This window comes from Melospiza melodia, chromosome 3, assembly GCF_035770615.1.
Source record: "Melospiza melodia melodia isolate bMelMel2 chromosome 3, bMelMel2.pri, whole genome shotgun sequence".
NCBI lineage: Eukaryota > Metazoa > Chordata > Aves > Passeriformes > Passerellidae > Melospiza > Melospiza melodia.
This window is the reverse complement of record NC_086196.1, coordinates 73,662,499-73,683,043: the sequence shown is the minus strand read 5'-3', so window position 1 is coordinate 73,683,043 and position 20,545 is coordinate 73,662,499. Positions and strand designations below refer to the sequence as shown.

Sequence of the window (20,545 nt, the reverse complement as noted above, 5' to 3'; positions counted from 1 at the left end):
CAGCCTGGAAATGTGGTCTAAGAAATACTTAATTTTGACCGCATGTAACTATCCTTTCCCCCCTTTCATATCTCTTCTAGCTTTAGTCCAGATAAATGGACCACTTGCTCAGGGTACAACAATTTAGCAACCCTTTCAATACAGAGTTAAAGATCAATAGTGCAATGTAAGTGAAGGAAATGACAGAAAATTGAAACTATAAAGACATTAGGCACAGCAGTGCTATTGTAGTTTGCTGTTACTGTTACCATCCTTGTTATTGCTATTATGAGTGACGTAGTTGTTTTTAGCATAGCCTGGCTACCATCCTCAACGGAAATTAGGAAGTTCATTGCACTGATGTCTTGATGAACACACAACATAACCATATGCTGCCTTGGCTCAAGCAGGACCAAACTGACAAAGCATAGCTCATTTTCTTCTGTGTCCTTGTGTTGCTGCTTCTGTGGTAGGAACAGATGGCATAGCAGGAGTGTTCCCAGCTTGGGTAAAACAAGATGCAGAAGGTCAAATGAACTGTCTCTCATTGGAATATGCTAGCTATTACAGTTAGGTGTTGTCTAGAAATCAGGCCTAGATGTAATTCTTCACTGCACAGATTATATCAAGCGTCTCTCATATATGGCAAGTGCATACCACACATAAATAAAGATTTTCAGAAGTTGTGAAGTGACTGATTTCACAGCCAGATGTGCATTTTGAGGCATTTCTTCCCATGTCTGATTCTGAACATTTTCGTTGTCTAGCAATGAAATAACTGATCTGTTGGCAGCATCTCATAGTTGGTTACATAAAACCACAATGGCCTTGAAACTTTGAATCTGGACAGAGGGATGAAGAATATTTTAAGCTCATGATTCAGTGACCTTAGTTCAACAGTGACAAGAGATTCCTACCATCTAAGTAGACAAATAAATGAACTCACACATGTAAAATGGATTTTCTGGTTGCTCAGATGTCTGTGTCGCTCATGGTCTCCTCATGACCTTTCATGATCTCACCAGTGGTGCCAGTTTTGGATGAGATTGTGGAAGTTGAACTGTGCTTGGTTGTAGTCTTTAACTCCTTGGGATCAGAGCGTGCTGCTGGGGCAATGGGAGAAATTTGCAATCACCTTCTACTAAGGGTTCTGTTATTCTACTTCATAGATTCTTACATCCATGCCAAAAGGAAAATAATTTTTTTTGCTTTTTAGATTATATTCAGTGATGTTTGCTCACTGTGTTTTGGCATTGTGTGTATGCTATTAGTGGTAGGCTAAGTTGTGGTGGCATGTGATTGCTTGTTGTACTCGTTCCTGAAACTGGGGAGGGAAAATGCTAGGAACAGATCTGCAAAGTGATTTTCCCTCACTTTTTCCTTGATTGCTTTAGCATTAGATTGATTTACATTCTCTTCTTTGTTCTAGCATGCATTTCTTGGCCTCTTAATTTTCAGCATAAAATTTAAATAGTTACTCACTGATCCACATGTATATGAAAAGGTGAAAGAGGTCACTGAAGAGTGTAATGATGAAAGGGAGAGGAAAAGTGCTTTTGAAAATATGTTTCTAGTTTGCTTATATTTGGTCCTGGTACAAACTATAAAATCTTTGCAAATTTATAACTCCTGTAACAAGGTTAGGCTATATTCCCAATCAAGTCAATCTTCTGGCCAGCACACCATTAAGAAGGCATTTTCTAGTTCATAACTGCAGGTGAGACAGTACAGCAAACTTTGTGAGGAAGGCCTTGTGTGACTGTGAGATCGTCTGTTTTTTATAATTATCTTAGTTGATATAATTGATCTAGTAAAATATATTTCTTTTCCTGACAAATGTTGCCTTGATGTATCCTGGAGGCAATCACAGGTACGCCAGTATTACTGCTGCTCTGGAAGTCACAGCTGAATGTGTCAGTGGGAATCAAAGTAAAAGGTGCAATAGAAATGTTATGAATTATTATTAAGATACATGAGAAAGCTCTGCAGGGAAGAACTGGAACATCTTGGACAATGGCCTGCAATCAGCCAGCTGGGAAGGCTGAAGACAGAATGTTAATAGAAATGTTTTTAAAAATCACCATGACATCAACATTTATATCAAGTGCCTTGTGCTGGAGCTGCTTATATAACAGATTATATTAGGTGTGATGAACAAATGTGTATTCAAGAGGGAGGGGATGTGCTCTGTTGGGGAAGGTGGAGTTGTCAGGGAGGCTTGTTGCTAAAGCTGCTTCAGTTGGAATCCTTGTTTTTGGTGCCTTGTAACTTTGTTACAAGCATTTAAACGAAATATTCCATTTTTGTTTTATCTCTGGATTAATAGCTTCAGATTCCGGTAAATATTAGATTTTTTAAATACCCAATTGTGCCCAGTGTGTTCCTCCTTGGGTTGGCTGTGCAGAGTTTTTTTGGATATGAGAATGAAAGCTTCAGCTGATGAGTGCTACTGATGTGGGTTCCAGTGGCATATTTGTGTCAGTTACAGGAAAGAAAAAGCCAGTACTGAGTCCCCTAGCATGCACAAGAAGCATCTTGAGGCGGTATGGTAAGTACCATACCTCAGAGAAATCAGTCTGGTATTTCCCTCCATTAGTAGGAAGAGAAAGGGAAGTGTCACTGTTCCAGACCAAGTAAACTAAAACGTGAGTTTCTCTAATTGTGAAGTAAATCCCCTCTGACAAAATTTCTTGGCTAGAAGGATGATAGTTAAGAAATACCAACATAAAAAATCTTTATGTGGTATCTTCTAAAAAATGACATAAGCAATTCATAAGTAGTTCAGGGACTAGGAAAAGTGATTAATATTTCACCAAATGTACTGTTGAGGATACTGGTTACAAACATACTGTATCCTTTTTATTATCCTTTAAGCAAAATATGCTTTAAGGCAGATTTCTTCTGAAGAGCCATGGCAAGAATAGGATGTAAAGCCCAGGTGCTACTCTGTAAAAGTGTACTTCTAATATTAGCTATTTTTATGACATTTTGAAGGTCAGCTGTCTAGGGAATATGATAGGGTTATGCAAGATGTTGAGAGGTCTGAGAGAGCTCTGCTGTCTTTTCTGGAGAGCTCTGGTTTCATCCCCCTTCTCGCCAAGGTAGCCATGACATATATAAAACCTGTATTCACACAGACTTCACACAGAGGGAAGAAGCTGCGTGTTTCTTTTGCAAAATCCATTTTAAAAGTTTGTGTCTAGATAATGAAAATTTGGTACTATTCTACTACCCTTCTTATATATTAATATCTGCTTGCAAAGGGCTGGCTCTCTTGAGTAGCCTGAATTGCTTCTGCCACTCACCATGGCTGAAGAGCTGCTGCATTTTTACATTAAGCAACTGTTAATCAAAGTTGTTCTCGTCCCAGTCAGATTTTTGTCCTTCCTCTCAATACTTTGCATATTGAAAGGAGGCAGTTATGCTATAAATTACATCTTTTCACAGAACCTTACACTGAAATAGAATTTGGTCTTAAGGCAAAGTCACAGCTTCTTGGAATTCAATTTCTCAGCTATAATTATTTTCATTAATTTCTCTGTCACTGTCAATAGCTTTTCCTTCTCTACAAAGACATCAGAAGCTCCCTCTATGGTTGCATTAATTTCATTTGGATTTTGTTTTTTTTTTTTTTTAAAAAGCTGAAAAAAGCAGCAGAACAATTCCTAATATTGAAAGCCCAAACCAAAAGAAAAAGTAGTAGTAATAATAGTAATAGCTGTTGTACAGAAGCAGCAATGTAGATTCATAGTGAAGAGGGAAAAGGGAATTTCTTGCAGGCAAAGCTGAAGCATATTTGCAGCATGATATGAGCTTTAACACATTCATACACCGTTGCTAATGACCAGGTGCTCAGGTAGGAATGGGATTCATATTTCTACTGAGTGAAAATTAGACCCATTTTCTCAGAGTGGGAAACTACTTAGATTTTTTACTTATTTTAATAGAATCGTAATGCACAGAGGTTTTTTTGAAATAATGATGGGGTCTGTTGCTCTCAAAAATGCATCACTCAATTCTCATTAGTAATTTGTTTTATGTTTATTTTCCTCTCAGGCCTTTCAAGCATATGTAAAATAATTCAGCAGTTGGGTTGTGCTGTTTGTTAGGAATCCGTCTGGTAAATAGTGTGGCTGCAGGAAGCTGAAGCCGAAGCATTTTGTCTTATGGGCAAAGAGAGTGCAGCGGCTGTTGCTGCAGCTCAGTTGCCACGTGTTACCTGTGCAAAGGGGATGGGACAGACAACAGCCCCAGGCAGTCTCTGCCAGCCCTAGAAGTGGCACTGACCCTCCCAGCTGCCAAAGCAAGGGCTGATTTTAAGTAGTGCCCTTTCCATTTGTACACTGGGAGTTTGTGCTTTCCAGTTCATTCATTTTCTGTAGGTCATGAGCAAGTTGCACTCCCTCTTCATGGTGTTCTGCCTCTCCCCTTTTGCTCTAAAAGCCGTCCACAAACATAGCAGCCATAATACACAACCAAAGCCCTTTAAAGGGCCCAATGGGTTATAAAACTCAAATTTTCCATAAAAGAATCTACAACAAAAAACTACAACTAAAGTACAGAGAAGTTTGTGAGTTATAACTGGATTTTTATGCAGTCATGATTCCTGTGAGACTTTCACAGTTTTGCTGGAGTTTGTAATGGTAGATGAGACAGCTTAAAACACTTCAGAACCTTTCTCCCCAAAGAGAAAATGCATCACACAATGCCATTACCAAAAAGAATATAACTCTTTATTGCCATTATAAATCACACAAAAGCAATTCCCTCCCTCATTTGGGTACACTGGGTTTCAAAAGTAAATGTAACCGTGTGGGTTTTTGGCACCACAAGTTTACGTGATTACTGATAAATGAATTGCAAAAAAAAAAAGCTGAAGTCAGCCCAATTTGGAGTATCTGTTCTTTTAGTTTTTCCGTACCATGTAGAACAGCTGATAACACTGAGAGAGCATCCCTTGCCTCCTGAGAGAAAGATGAGATGTTTCAGCCTGAATTGTGTACAGAAACTTTGAGAAGTAGCAGTTTCCTCAATTTTTCCATGGGATACTGTTATTTTACCTCAGTCTTCACTCAGTTTCCAGTTAGACTTGTGTATGTTGTGTACCGTGTAAAATTGTATCTATGTCATAGAAATACGCTGAGTTTTAAAACGCACAAGGACATATATATATACAGGCTCTCCATTAAGATAATGAAAAATTAAAACAATACAGTTATCATTCCCATATCCATGCCTAGTTTCAGCAGGTTGCTGATCAGGCACAAGATGCTGCATTTTCTGAGAGCAGAAGGTATAAATGCTTGGAGGACAGGGCTGCTTTGTGAGTGGGAGAGAACTTTAGGTGAAGCCATACATGATATCTCAGTGAAGGAACTTGCAAGTACCTGTGGAGGTACTAAGTGGCTTGAGTCAGAAATCAGGAGCACAGAGACTTCTTTTCATCCCAGAAACAAGTATTTCTTAACAATAAGCCCGGTAGATCACTGGAAGGCTCTCTGTTTATAGGTACAGCAAGATATTCACAGAAAATTAATGACATGTGAGAAAGGTGGCTTTTTCCAGGAGCAAATAGTTAAAAGATCAATATTTTCAGTCCAAGGTTAGGGCAGACTATGTCTGAGACCACCAAGTGTGGAAAGATGCTTTCTTGTCTGTGGATTTTATTGCCAAAACTCAAAAGACCTCATGGAGAACAATCCTCAAAGGGGAAAGCATTTATTCTTGGGCTGGCAAGAATAAATGAATTAAATGGACTTTTGAGGTGGGATTTAAAAGACAACTGGACTTGAAAGGGGAAAAATGGAGAAATAGGAAGGTGTCATAAAAAGATAAATTCAAGCTTGAGAAAAAACAAAGCAACCAAAACTATATCCTGGGTAGAATGTGGAAGAAAATTAGGATGCAGAAAAAATGGAGAATCGGGACATATGTTGAGGGAGAACAGGCTGAGGGGCTTGATTTTTAGAAGGAAAAGAAAGGAAAACAGTGAAGGGAACTGGGGCTGTGTTCTCACTGACCAGGGCACAGTCCCACAGGGCCTCAGCAGAGCTGGGGGTTGGTAATGGGGTCCAGGAACAGCCCAAGAAGCAGACAGGGGATGAACCCAGCAAGAGCAGCAGAATGTGCTGATGGGTCCAGCATTGGTTCAAGGTTCACCCAGAAGATGGGACTGGAAAAGGCATAGCTGCAGTATAGACCAGACATGATCTGGGAGCCCAAAGCTGAGTTACCTGGAACTCCTGGCCATGGGCAGAGGATGTGAGTAGGGCTTCCAGGTGGGGCCAGTCAGTGCCCTCAGGGAGGGCACAACCTTTCTTTTAATACAGCTGATTTTAATACAGCTAATACCATTATTACTGGGAATAATGGCAGAGACCTTACTGAGAATATCAGATACGTGGGAATTAAGGCAGTTCTAGAAAGGCAGTTTTGGCACTGGATCAAATCATGTTGGGTGACTCCCATCAATCAGAATGAAAAGGAAGAAAGGAAAATATTTTAATAGAGGTGTTTGGAAGGTAGCACTCAGCAGAGCCCCAGAAGAAAGCTAAGTAAGGATAGAGGACATACAGAAACAGAGAGGAATTATTGTCCTTAGGAGGACAGTAAGATGGGTAGTGATGAAGAGAAAAGGATCATCATAAGGTGGTGGTCAGGGAATTGGTGCAAGGACCATATCAATATTCTTTTTCCACCAGCATTATCAACAACCAAGCTCATAATTTTATTGTGAAACCAGTTTTGAGTTATTGGCGGCAAAAAAACAGCTATGTATTTCATGTGTAGCAGAGACAAGTAGTCTTGCCTAATCCAGCAAGGCCTCCAAGAATTTTGTAAGAATTGGGTGGTGAGGCACTGGCACAGGTTTCCCAGAGAAGCTGTGGATGCCCCATCTCTGGAAGTATTCAAGGCCTGGTTGGAGGAGGCTCTAAACAACCTGCTCTAGTGGAAGGGTGTTCCTGCCCATAGTACAGGGGGTGGAACTAAATTGTTTTTAAAATTCCTTCCAATCCTAGCCATTTCATGATTCTATAATTCTGACCTTCCTAAAGCAGTTATCTCTGGTTTCAAACAAGATTCAAGATAATGTCAGATCATGTAAAATAAAAATCTTGAAAGGTGTTCAGAAACTGAAAGTGGAAGTATATTTTGGCATGTTCAGCTTACTTTTAGCCATTATGTTGTATGACAGACTGACTAAGCACTGACTGAGTGGGGTTTGGCTTTCTGCCCACCACTGTCCCATTAGCCTGAGCTATTTATGACCTGTGTTTGTCTCAATGCCTTTCATAGATACTGGTAATCTAGAAGTCTGTTTTCATTACAATCTGGTTCTAGGAATTAAAAAATCATATGTAATCATTAGATTATGACTGGCATGCTGTAGTCACAATAGCTGCTGGAAGGCCATGCCTGCTTAATAAGCTGCTCAATTAACTCAGTTATTTGGGGTACGTTTGTAGGAAGAGGTTGTAAATGTAAAGTGTAAATATAATAATTAGGAAGAATAAGATTGTCTAAATAACCCAACTGCTCTTGCAAGTCAGGAAGCTTGACGTACTGCTCCTGTCAGGGAGACTACAATTCCCCACATGCTGGAAGGCGGCCTTAGAAAAGCTGTGCATGGAAAGAAATGGCTGAGCCAAATATTTTGTAAAAACAAAGTAAGATTTGAAGAGAGAGACCCTGAATTAAATCAGGCAACCTATTATGTGTGGCTGGAGTCTGTTGGAAGGAGCCAGACTCCAGCATTTATTTAAGTCTGCTTACTATATAATTTAGGGTAGTAAGGTGAACTAAGGATGAAGCATTAGCTTCAGCGTGGAATTTTTATTCTGATCACTGGAGCCTAAAGTTATTAAAAGAACAAACACAGTTATGATGTCCTAGGGGACTGGCACACATATAAATCTGGATATGCTGCCTGTTTCTCACAAAGCATATGTATGGATCTGTATGCTGCCTGCTCTTTATTTTAACTAGGTTTGCTGCAGCTGTTGTTCTGAAAAGAACTATCTAACAGTCTGGGAAAAGAGAGGCTGCAGAAATCCTCAAATGAATATCTATTAAGAAAAATAAGTCTCAAATAAATTTCTTCTGTGTATGGTTAAAACTCCTGTCCCTTGAATAAGAACAAAGAACTATCCCTTCTCTAGCACTAGATTTTTTCCTAGTTCCCAGTTAATAAACTTACAGTACCATAACAATTTCATAACAACTTATTCTTCCTCTGTTTCTTCAAAATGATGAGAACCTATTTTCATAAAAAGTAGGGACATAAATGCTTTCCGAAGAATAAAAGCCCACAATCTTTACATTTAACTAGTATATGTGATTTTCAGATTGGCTTTTATGAAAATATTTTAAGCATCAAGTAGTTTAGCAATACCTATTATCCATACACAAGAATACCCTAACTCTCAATCTTTTAGCTGACTAATAGGGATGTATATACATTATATCAATTGTACAAGACTTGATCTGACTGTCTTGACTTCAGTGTTTGTGGATATTCTCAGTTCAGTTGATGGAAGAACAGAGACAATTTCTGCCAGGCTGAGCCTGGGAATCTTGGATGAAATAATTCAAACAATTATTATCTCTCTTTCTGTAACCATTGTTTATAGTTTTGGTTCTCCACAGTGTGCTATTCATAGTCACTAATAATGTGAGATGTTTGTACTTTGAGACCAATCAGGTCCCACTTAGCGAGTGAGACTATAAAGTTTGCAACTTCTTGCTAAATAAAAAAAAAAATTATTCTTTTGCCTTCTGATCCACCTGAAGACTGGAGTATTTCTGTCCCTGACTCAACAGTGTCAAGTGTTGTCAAGGCTGACTACCTTACAGAGTCTGTAGTTTTTAGAGGTATCATCAGAAAAAAAAATTTTTTCAGGTTTTTCTGATACAAAAGGATAGGCCATTAACCTTTGAAGAGGCTCTCACAATGTGTCACCAGCCTCCAAAGTTGTCCTGTGAGGCACTGCCCATCTCTGTTGCCTGTAACTGAGGCTCTCTCCCTCTCTTCCCTCTTGTCCCTCTCCAGTTCCATATTTTAACTTTCTAGGAACCCTATTGGGCTGCTTCTTGTGTTCCCATCTCCTCCTCTCTCACCTGCTAGTAGTATTACCATCCAAACTGTCCAAAAGCTGTCAGTCACCTTCCAGGCTACCTTATTTTTGTGTGTCCCTATGTCCCAGTTTTGTACCTTTGCCAAGTATCTCCTGCTGTTCCTGATCCAGTTCCTTTGGTTTCACTTCTATCCTCAGCTTCCTCCTCTTCTGCTTAAGTTCACTGCCATAGAACTGAAATGAAGCAACTTCCAGTATCTCCCTAAGACACTATCTGTAATATTCACAGGTTAAAGGGAAAAAAGAGAAAGAAAACCACAGGACCTGGCAATCAGGGACTTGGTTCTCTCACTTCAGAAATTTGAGATTTTAGAGTTGTTTTAAGGCAGTGAGGTTAAAAATATTGGAGGTATGATATAAAATAAAGCATAGCTGTATTAAAAGAAAGGTTGTGTCAGAATAATCTGTTACTCTCCTGAGAAAACAGCTGGTTTCCCAAGGATGAAAACTTTAGCAGATATTGTCCATCTTGACTTTTGTAAACTGCCACTAGGGAAAGTATTTGTGAAGATTTGGGTTCATAGAATTGGGGAATTGATAGAAAACTTGTCACAGACATCTTTTGTGGAAAATTCTTTCTTTAGGATTTTTCCTTCTTCTGGGAAGCTGAGGCCCCAGAAGAAGAATGTAAACAATGCTTATTTGCTGCTGTGGAATGCAACAGCTGCACCTGTGATTGGCCCATGTTGCATGTTTACTATTAAGGACCAATCAAAGACAAGCTCCCTCTGGGACAGAATCAGGGAGAGCTCCTTTGTTGATTTCATTACTATTCTATTCTTAGCATAGCAGCTTCTGAACTTTTGTCTCTATTTCTTTTAGTATAGTCTTAATGTATTATATATCATAAAATAATAAATCCAGCCTTCTGATCATGAAGTCAAGAGTCTCATCTATCTCTTCACCCCTGAGGAACCCTTGCAAAGCCCGGTAATAAAAACTGATTAGAGGGTAAACAGATTGCATTGAAAGGGGATGTACTGGATCAGAGGAGACTTTGTACACTTTGTTATTTTTTGGTGATGCCACAAAAACTGAGTGTGCCAGTGGAATTTGTCACTGACATTTTTCTGGATTTTTTTTAGGGGGTTTAACATGGTGACTGTGGAGCTGCACAGTATTTTAATTATAAATGTTTCCATCTTGATCACTGGCTCTTCTGTGACTTTGCTCTGAGTTTCTTGTTCGGATTCTGTGAGCAGCCTCCCATCACCTTCTATCAGCTGGGAGTTCCTTGGAAAGACTTCATGAGGAAAATGGGTGCATGAGGATTAAGTGTAACACCATTATGAATCAAAAAAAAAAAAAAAGAAGAAAAATGCATCTGCATTATCTTAACCTCCCACTGATTTTTCCAGTCTTCTCAGTGTGGACAGAACAACTCACAGGACAGAGCACTTTAAATGAGTATTTTAAGTTAAAAGTGTTTGGATGTGATGGCAATACTTCATTGCTAGTGCCCTGCCAGACTCCTGCTACCCTTCTGTACAATTTTGGGATTTATCACATACTTGGAAAAGAGCAAGATGATTATGTTCCATTTTTCTTCAAAAAATGCATTCTCATGAAGAGAAACAGAGTAAAACCTGTGGTTTATGCTAACAGTACTAGCAGAGCACTGAAGACATACAGGAACTTTTCAATATAGAAGAAAATCAGTTCTCCTCAATATAGAAGAAAATCAGTTCTGCTTAGGTTCAGATTACGACCAAAATCAATAAGGGTATTATTTTTTTTCCCAATGGATATTATCTACTTACTTTCTAAAAGCTTTACTTAGAATAAAATAGAAATGCTTTGTAGGGTGATCTGAAGCAAATGTTGGAGTGCAATGCCAGTTCTCGTGTGGGAAATACCTGGTGAACCCACTAAGCCACCTCATCTTCTTTTACATCTCCTAGACCTGTAGGTAAATAATATCCCAACTGTGCAAGGCTAAGTGAATAAGTATCAGCAAGTAAAACATACACAGAGGAAAAGATTAATAAAAAATGGATGGCTGTCATGAGGTCCCCATTTAAGAGCAAAGACCGTGGTTTCATGGGTAGGTACGTATAGAGAAAAATCACTGTAGGACACAAGAGCTGTCAGAGTACCCAGAAGCATCAGAGGATAGTAATAGAGAATCAGTGCAAAAGCTGGAAACAGTGTCTGTCAGCTCTCTTGTTTTAGTATGTACCAGTTTTCTAAATGGCATCTCTCAGTCTTCTCTAGTGTGCACTTCATTCAAAAGTTTAATATTAACAATATTCACACATTAATTGTGATTGTCCCCATACCCAGCTCGGCCTGGTCTTGGGAAAGTATTAAATTGATTTATACAGAACAGCCTGAAAAGCAAAAAAATTGTTGGATTACCATACTGTGGTACACAGTAAAAATATAGTGTTATCTAGGGAAGCCTGTAGCTGTTGAAAGCATAAATATAACACCCCAACTCATACCATTGAGTATTTAATTCCTGTATCTTACAGAAACAAGGATCTCTGCAGAACAGTGTGACATTTCATCATTTTGGATTTGCTGTGATGAATAATATTATATGCTATTGGTCTAGAAGAAGTATTACTATAGTAACTAGCTCATGATTCATTTTTGGGTTTTTTGTTTTTTGGTTTTTTTGTTTCCTAAGGGTTGCCTGTCTAGACTAAGATTGTTTAAACTAACTCATGGTAATTAATTTTTTTCAGAGTGCTAAGTATATAGGACAGATAAACAGCAATACTTAGATACTGCTTTTTGAAAAACTCAGCAGGCCCATAACATGCTTGAAATTATGGGTATATTGTTTTATTTGTCACATTTTTATTAGTAGCTTTCTATGCTGTTATTGATCCAGTTTAGTGACCTTAGGCTGGATTCCCACGTAAACAGTATTGCAACTCTAATGAAATCCTACGACACCTAATATATAAAATGCTACATCTGAGGATGAAAACAGAAATGGGGTTGGTTGGTTTAAATCCAAGTAATGAGCTCACTTTTTCATTTAAATCAGTAAAAAAATCTTGGCATAAGTGATGTATTAATATTTTATAGTCTGGATTTGTACATATTTAATTCCTTATGATGATGCTTATGGATCACCATCCAAAAGCACATTTGGAAAATATCATCTTTATTACAGTTCCTTATCAGCAAAATGAATAGGAGAATGTGTTAGGTATTTGCCCATTTACTGAAGTATATAGAGATATTTTACTGCATTCTTGTTTTTATTATGATAAAAGGTGGTGTTTGACTATTTTTTAAAACTGAATTGTTTAAAAAATTAGTCATCCTTGTCAAACCATGTTTGCAATTTTTTGTAGATAGAAATTAGAATAAGTAAAGAAAATAGAAAATAGAATAAATAAAATACATAGAAATTAGAATTTACAGATATTCAAGGTTCCGATAAGAAATGTGGAAGTACCATTTCCAAGAAGAACCACTTTAAAGTAGTTTAAATTACCTTAAGGATAATAAATATGCACACAGATAAGCTTATTTAAGCACAATTTTGTATTTTAAATTAACTTAAAAACATGAAATATTATTGGAAATTGAAGAAGTCATTTATTCTCACATGCTTCTTTTTTATAGAATAGGAAAAGACCTCTCTGATTTTATACCTTTTTTCATTTCTTGTGGAGTTTGCAGCTTGAATAAAACTAGTCATTAAACTTAATTAACTGGATAAATGGAGATTCAGAAAATATTCACTCTGTATTTGCAGAAAGGTGACCAAACTTTGTCTTCAGGTTTTTAATTATTTCTGCCTAATACTTGATTTGAGCTCACCCCAATCTAGGCCTCAGAGTACCAGTTTAATAATTTTCAATTACTTTGTTGGAAAAATAAATATCCAGTTTAAGAGTTTAGGAGCTGGGAGAAGGTTGTGGGATTTATTGTGTGGTAAATGGGTTTTTATTCACCCTGAATCATATCCCACAATAGCCACGATAACTTTCTGTAACAAAAACACAGAACATGTGAGCTCTGTCAGCAGAACCAGCAGTACATTTGCTTTCTGCATCTTGTTTTTCATTTAGGTGATGGCAAGTTCAGAGGATCACAGAGCAGCATATGACATTTCATACGGGTTCATAAATTATACAGTTAGACTTGTTACTCCCAGGCTTTTGTAATCCAACAAGTGCTTCTTGCATTATAAATGAAATGGCTTATTTACAAAGATGGCACAGCTATATTAAGTGTGAGAAGTTGTGATTAAAGGGATAAGCCTGTGCTGTTTAAGATATTAATTAGAAGAAACTCTTTCTCCAAAAGAAACAAGTGTTTTTTTTTAGTTTGCTGTGGGTTTACTGAAGTGTTTTGCTGATTGTATTCTGAACCACCTTCTTTTTCCAGCAATTTTAAATGGTTTTTCCGTGTGTATTAGTCTAATGTCAAGGCAATAAAAGAATCCTGCATCAAGGTTCACATCCAAAATTCAAAATGGTGAGGGTTTCTATGGGTAGGAAATTCAGCTTGTTCCCTGCTGCCTGACACTGCTCAGGCACCAGCTGGGATGTGCTGTCAGCTGTGAGTGTTGAATGGTAATTGCAGTGACCCCTGAAAGAAAGATGCTGTTACTACATCTGCAGTCATCTATGCAGGGCCTATCAACCTGCCCTGCTGACGTTGCAGCTTGTGCTTCTTTTTCCTTGGTGGTGTTCCCAGGCAGAAGCAGTTCCTGGGTGGCTCCTAGAAGATCCATTTTGTCCTCTGAGGACACTTTATCCTGCTTGTGGCTCCTCACATTCCATCCCCTGTACCCTCTCTGGAGGGAGGAGCAATTCTTGGGCTTTCTAGGGAGATGTCAGTTTGTTTTAGCACAAAAATGCCCAGGGACTTGTCATACTTGAATAGGGATTTTAAGGTTGAGCTGATCATTGCCCTTAGGAACATCTTTGAGTGACTACTCCTTTCCAAGGGCCCATTGAGAAGAGGAGAGAGAGAGGTGGTGGGCATAATGGTGGGCAAAATTTGGGATCACAGTGGTCTTCTAGGAGAGTGCAAGGCCAGGTCGGGTGTTGGCTGACAGTGGGTTGTGGTGAAGGAGGATGGAGAACACAGATGGGAGGCTGGGGTTGTGGGAGAAGATGCAAGATCAGAAAAATGAGGAACTGCAAATGAGTGAACCTTTCAGCCTTTTGAATGACCAATTGCCTCTCTTGGAGTCTGCTGCTCTTCATGCAGGGCTTGCATGTTCATTTTTTACTGCAGATGGGTTGGTTTGGTGCTCAGGAGCTGCATTACACACTGATTTTCTTTTTTTCTGCTATGATGCTCTTGTGTTATAAGAAGGATGTTGTGTTGTAAGTAGCTTAATGGTGTTCTTGATTTGATAGATCAGTTTGTGACTTGAACAAAATACCTGTCCTTGGAGGTCTTTTTTGCTGTTCTGTTTCTCCTACAAAGTAATTTGAGCTTCTCTGTCTCTTCCAGTGGCTTGTTAGTCTGCCCTGGGTAAGGCTTAGCCCAATGAGGAGTGATATGCAGCCATGCTGGGAGCGTGTTCTGCAAGGGTAGCAAGGGAGGCTGTGATTCACATCCTGAACAAGGCAGGGCTTTGCAAAGCTGCTGAAGTCTCAGGGAAGCTTAAGCATTACTGACCTTTCAGGGATTAAGGAGAGTTTAGATTTTAGCAGGCATTTCACTAATGAAATCATGGCTTTATAATTAAATTTCACTTCCAAGTCTAGATGCTAATCAAAGCACATCTTCCTTTTCTTGTTCCTAGGGTACATGGATAGTTCAATTAACATCAGCAGCAGCAAGGAAGCATAAACAGCCAGAGGCACACAGTGCTGTGACTGCATGGCTTTCACAGAAACAGGGCAGAAACTCCTGAAGGGATGAAAACAACTTTTCCTTTGTACAAGACAAGCAAGCCCTTGGCATGTTTACACTTGTGGTCCTTCTGTTTTAGTCCCAGAATGGCTTTTTATTGAGAGCTGGCCTAAAATAACCTGCTCCTGCAGTGTTTACAGACTCCTTCTAAAATGTGTGTGCAGGCAGTCTGGTCCTGCCAGTCTGTGAAGCCTCTGCTTCCTCCTGCTTCTGGTTGAGACAGATTTAGTGAACCCAAATGCAGATGTTGATGTACAAGAAGCCCATTCTCCATCCTGCTGAAGACAAAGACTGAAAATACTCTCTGTCTTGAATATTATTGCACATTATATGTCACTTTTCATTCACTGGGTGTATATAACAAAATGGAATGAGAGTGATGCCTCTGTTTAAGAATGAGTGAAGCCAGTTCTGAGCTCACATGGATCAGCAGTGTGTCACTGAAATGTTTTATAGCAGCTTTAGAGGCAAAGAAGTCCATCAAATCTAGATTAGAAATCACCTTGCCAGCACCATGAATTTACAAGGAGCTGTAAGACACAGAGGTGAGAGAAGAGGGGAAACAAGGAAAACAAAACACGCAACTGAGAAAAAGAAGCAGAGAAAAATAGATTTATGGGATGAACTGAGGGGCTCTTCCTCCTGCTTTTTTTAAGCATGTCTGAAGCTCAGTTGTGGCTGTCACGATTTCTTGTCATCACACATATGTAATGTTCCCCTAGATTCCAGCATTTCAGGCTTTTCATTGGGGATGAGATGAATAATTTTAAGTTTGAGAATGTACAATGCAGAATTCTCAGAGCAATCTGATCAAGTTATTTACAATGGTTCATTTTATACCCCAAGGAGGACATTGCTCATTTTTCAGTCTTCTCATTAATTTTACATTATTTTACCTGACTGACAATACTAAGAAATTTAGGTAAAATAAGCACCATATAATCTGCTTGAGGGTTATCCAAATCAAGAGCATTGCTATTTTCTGGTTGGTCCAAGAGTAGAAAAGTGGTAAATACCAACCCCAAAATATATTCTGTATCAACTGCATGCTTTGTTGATGATGATGACCTTATGTGCTCATTAACCTTGCCAAGAAGACATTATTGTCCATGAAATTTTACACAATATCCTTTAAATGTACTGTGATACAGAAAGTCTGCAACTTGGACCAAATATTAACCTATTTTGATTACTGAAATAGTCAGTTCCAGCAGTAATTGTGTAGTGTTTACTTTAGGGATATAAAGCCATGCAATAGCATTCCATAAAGTATTGATTATGATGGCTGCTGACCTTACTAAATTTTTACTATATAGGCAACATGAAAGTTTGCTTCTTTATTTAAGAAGTGTATTGTATAATTTTTACTAGTAGGTAGTGATGATGATTTCCCCTTCCCTCCTTTTAACCATGAGAAAAAGTCCAGTAATATTTTCCCCAAAGACTTATTGAAGGGTTTGTCAAGAAACAGAAGCCATTGTAGTTCTGAGTTACTTTCTATCTTATCTGATATACCTTTTACCTAATGGATAGCAGCTTTTTATTATAGCTGAAAGACTGGCTTTCTCTTCCAAAGACCTATATGATGGCTCTGGCTGAGCAGATTTTTGGCTTTTTTTATCAGGTTCTAAAGGGATTAGACCATAAGATGGCTATAGCATCTCATCTATTATGTAGGATTACTCCTACCATTAGAAAATTACTGTGTCACAACTTGGAGTAGCTGCTCTTAAATGCATAGTTTGGAAAAAGAAAAGAAAACAAAGATTGTGAGAAAAAAAATTTACCAATATATGTCACTGAAGACATATATTTAAATTTTTTTTATAGGGTGGAGCTTAACTAGATGAGATTGTATGGATAGGATTATTATGTAAAGGGTCTAATTCTGCTATTATTAAGAAGAAATGGAAGATGGCAATTCTCAGGGATGTTTGAGCATTATTGTTCTTGAATACTGTAACAGAAAGTTTATACTTAAATTGGAAAAGACTGATGGACTTAGCTGTCTGCTAAATAAGCTGTTGAAACTTCACCACAGCTCTTGTGCAAGAGAGGAGCAGGCCTGGTGAAAATCAGAGCAGTTCCTGGCTTCTCTGGAATTCTCTGGTGGCAATTGCCCCTTTGGAACACCTGCAGTGCCTGTTGTGCACTGGGAGATCCTCAGCACAGGGGCAGCCTTCCCATACCTTCCTTATACCTCCTTCTTCCCAGCCCCAGCACAGCCCTGACTTCTCTGCTTTGTGCCTGGATCATCTACACTTTCATAAGAAGCTTGACATCCAGGTGCCTTCCATTGTTTCCAGCAGGACTTTGATTTGAGCTGCATCTACTGTTCCTATCTATGGAGCTAAGATGGGGTTAGGTATTTATTTGCTTTGCCTTCATGGCTTTACCATGAGATGCTACTGTATTGTGTGTGCCATCTGCCTGATTGGCTCTTCCCTGAGGCTTTTTCCTTCTTCCTTGCTTCAGGAACAAGCCAGGAAGCGGTGATCCTCTGCTGAGTCCGTGTGTCATCTATTATGCAATAACTGAGTAACAGCTGGCTACTGGCTCTGTAGAAACCAGAGGGTGCATAATTCAATTTTCCCATTCATGTTCCAGTTTCTACTTGGGAATTCCCCTTGGGGATAGATAGATTTGTCTGCTTGCTAACCGCACTCAACAAAAAGAACCTGAGAGACCCACACACTGCAAAAGGATTCCAAGGAAGAATGGAAATCTTTGCTTGTGGAGGGTCACCAGAAAAGTGGCAGTAGGGTCACAAAATTAGCCTGCTCTAGGGAAGAAAACATTTTTGCCTTCCATGTTCAGTTTTGTGCTGACAAGTGTAAAAATCTCTAACTTTGCATATTTGACTTTTTGAAAACTGAGAAATGAGCTTGGCTCATTTTTTTTACCAGGCAAATTGTGTTTGACCTCAGCACCTTTCCTTTTCCTGTGTTGTTGCAGAGGCAAAGTAGTAGGCAGCAGTGTAATTTTTCCTGATGCAGCTAGTGAGAAAGGACATATATCTCAAGGCGAGTTACAGTATTCCTCACCTGACTGCAAATTCCGAGATTACTGAAGTAACAAAATTGATCTAAATGTCATGTTATCCCTTGGTTTAATGGGAAATAATTAAGATCTTCACTGACATTATTAAAGGATGTGGGCTTGCTGTCTGGAGCATAAGAAGCTTCTTTTTAATCTCCAGTAAAAATGGGCAGCCTTTCTCTGTTAATAAGTATTGCCTACAGCGTGTAATCCCATGATCATAATGACTGTGCTTCTCCTTGTTCATCCCATTGGCAAATTACAGAGTCTGGGGTGATTTACACTGGAGGACTTGAGCTGAGGCAGATGAGCCAGGCGTGGGTGGAATTCAGGGATGTGTTTGACTTGGCCACTGCACTGATGCTTCAATTCCCAGGATGAACTGCACTGGAGGAGGAGTGAAGCTGCGCAAGAGCAGCTGCCTTGCTGCTCTTGTGCTGTTTCAGCCAGGAGAGGGGATGCTGGGGAAGTGGAGAGGTGTTGGAGCACTGCAGAGGGGCGCAGGGTGGCTGTTGGTCATGGAATTTGGGCTGGGTTCTGTCCATCACATCACCTCCTGGGAATTACAGCCTGGTTGGGGAGTTCAGCACAGGACCTGGAAATCCAGGAATGTGCAATCCACCCTGGTGACTCCACAGTGTGTCCTGCCTCTGCTCACAGAAACAGGTGATGGGACATAGGACACAAGTGGCTTGATGTAGGCCTCCTGCTTCTTCACTAGCAGCTGTCAGCCAGGTGACTGAGCAGAGATATTCAGTGCTCAAATGCAAGAGCCCTTCATCACCTTCAGTGCTCTCCATTTGGCTGCCACAGCGTCACAATGAACCCTTGACAGAGGGAATGATTTAGCTTTGGGAAATGGAGATTTATTTCAAAAAGTCCTTTACTGTAATATCTTCCTTCTCTCTGACTGCACCGTGGAGGCATCTGATTCTTATTATGCAGGAAGTAGCTGAGGCTGTCTGATACAATTCTTTTAAAATCAAAACACTAAAATTACCATCCAATGATTTTAACACTTTCCAGGCATCCCTCCCGTCAGCATTAATTGCCCCCCTCCTGTTCCTGTTCCAAAGCTATTTGCTCTTTCTGTACGCAGCCCTTGTTCACTGCTGCACTAAACCTTTGCTGCTTTGCAGTAAAGAAAGCTTCCACTTATGCAAATGGCATTGAAATGAGTTTTAAAAAGTGATAAACAATCACATTTATTGATTGCAACTGTTGGGGTTTAGTTTGTTATTTTACAGTTAATTTTGTAGAGGTAAAGGACTTTAAAATTCCCTTCTGGTGTCAATGGAGTAATACAGCACTCCCATAACAATGTGTGGAAAGTGTGGTGGGCCACCAAGCCAAAGAGATAAGAGGGTCGCATTCATCTAACAACACAGTGTCCCTTTCCCCTGTGGCAGATCTCTCTCCCATCTTGAAATCTCACTGTACTTAGCAATTCTCCTATTTCAATTACTGTGTCTTTGGATGGCAGTTAAGTTTCATGCCCCCTTATTTTTTCTTCCTCTCTGGTTCTGACACATTATTATTCTTACTAGTGACTGCATGAGGCCTACAAATTCCCATAGTCCCCAGAAGTGATTACAGACACATTACTGAGCAATCCCCACTGGTAGGCTGGGTCAAGTGCTTTATTTTTATCCAGGGCAGCTACCAAGGAGTGTTGTTGACTTTTGCTTCATGCAGCTACTTGCTGCATGAAAAGACTGGAATACTTCTGTCACCTGAGCGTTTCAGCTGGGGGTGGGTCGTCTCCAACCCTGGAGTACCTGGTACCCAAGCAGGTTTGCTAGTGGTCAATATGGAAGGTACAAGGTCCTTGTGAAGATAATGGATAAAGACAGAAAAAGCATGAGAAGTAAATGAGCACAGTTGAATTATATCTTTGTCTGACACAGGGTTTGATGACCTGCAAGCATGTGCTGATCCTGGGGCTCCTGAACATGGCTACAAGACGCCCAGTGCAGGTGTTTTCTTTGAAAGTGTGGTGGTCCGGTTCCATTGCCAAGAAGGATATAGGCTCAATGGTACTTCCAAAAAACTTTGTGTGAGACACTTTAATGGCTCCCTGAGCTGGAAACCCAGTGATAAACCTGTGTGCCTACAAGAAGGTAAGTTAGTTTTCTTCAAGGTGTTCACCACATCAGTTCTTCTCACTTGTCCATGTACCATGTCTGTCTGTCTCTGGACAAAACACAACAGGCTGGAGTCCATTTCACTGTGTGTTGTTGGATACATACTTTAATTTTCCATCCCTAATTCTCCTTTGTCAGTTAAATTTGTACCACGAGAGGCTGTGTGTATTGAAAGGAACATAAAGAAATGTGAAAATAGAATTTAACCTCCCTTTTTAACTAGCTACAAATTGATGCAGAGAGGAAAAACAACCTCCATTGTAAGTTAACATGTAACTATTTATTAAAACTGCCCACTTAATATTCCTTTCTGCAATATTTTACTAGAAAAATGCAATCAGTTTCCAATGCTACTGCTCCTGCTAATCAGGAATTTTAAACAATAGTATTGGGTGATGTATGCATGAGTCA

At 39.4% G+C, this 20,545-nt stretch overlaps 1 protein-coding gene across 5 annotated transcripts in view; it reads left to right on the top strand.

Annotated features, from left to right (window-relative positions):
* Positions 1 to 20,545, top strand: part of SUSD4 (sushi domain containing 4) — a 110,799-nt gene that overhangs the window by 24,908 nt on the left and 65,346 nt on the right. For all 5 annotated transcript variants that reach the window (XR_010027172.1, XM_063152265.1, XM_063152264.1 and 2 more), the window contains exon 3: positions 19,898 to 20,110. Coding sequence is in view for 4 of the 5 variants with exons in the window: in XM_063152265.1 (XP_063008335.1) it covers positions 19,898 to 20,110 (213 nt within the window). In the remaining variant the exon portion in view is untranslated. The remainder of the gene's footprint in view (positions 1 to 19,897; positions 20,111 to 20,545) is intronic.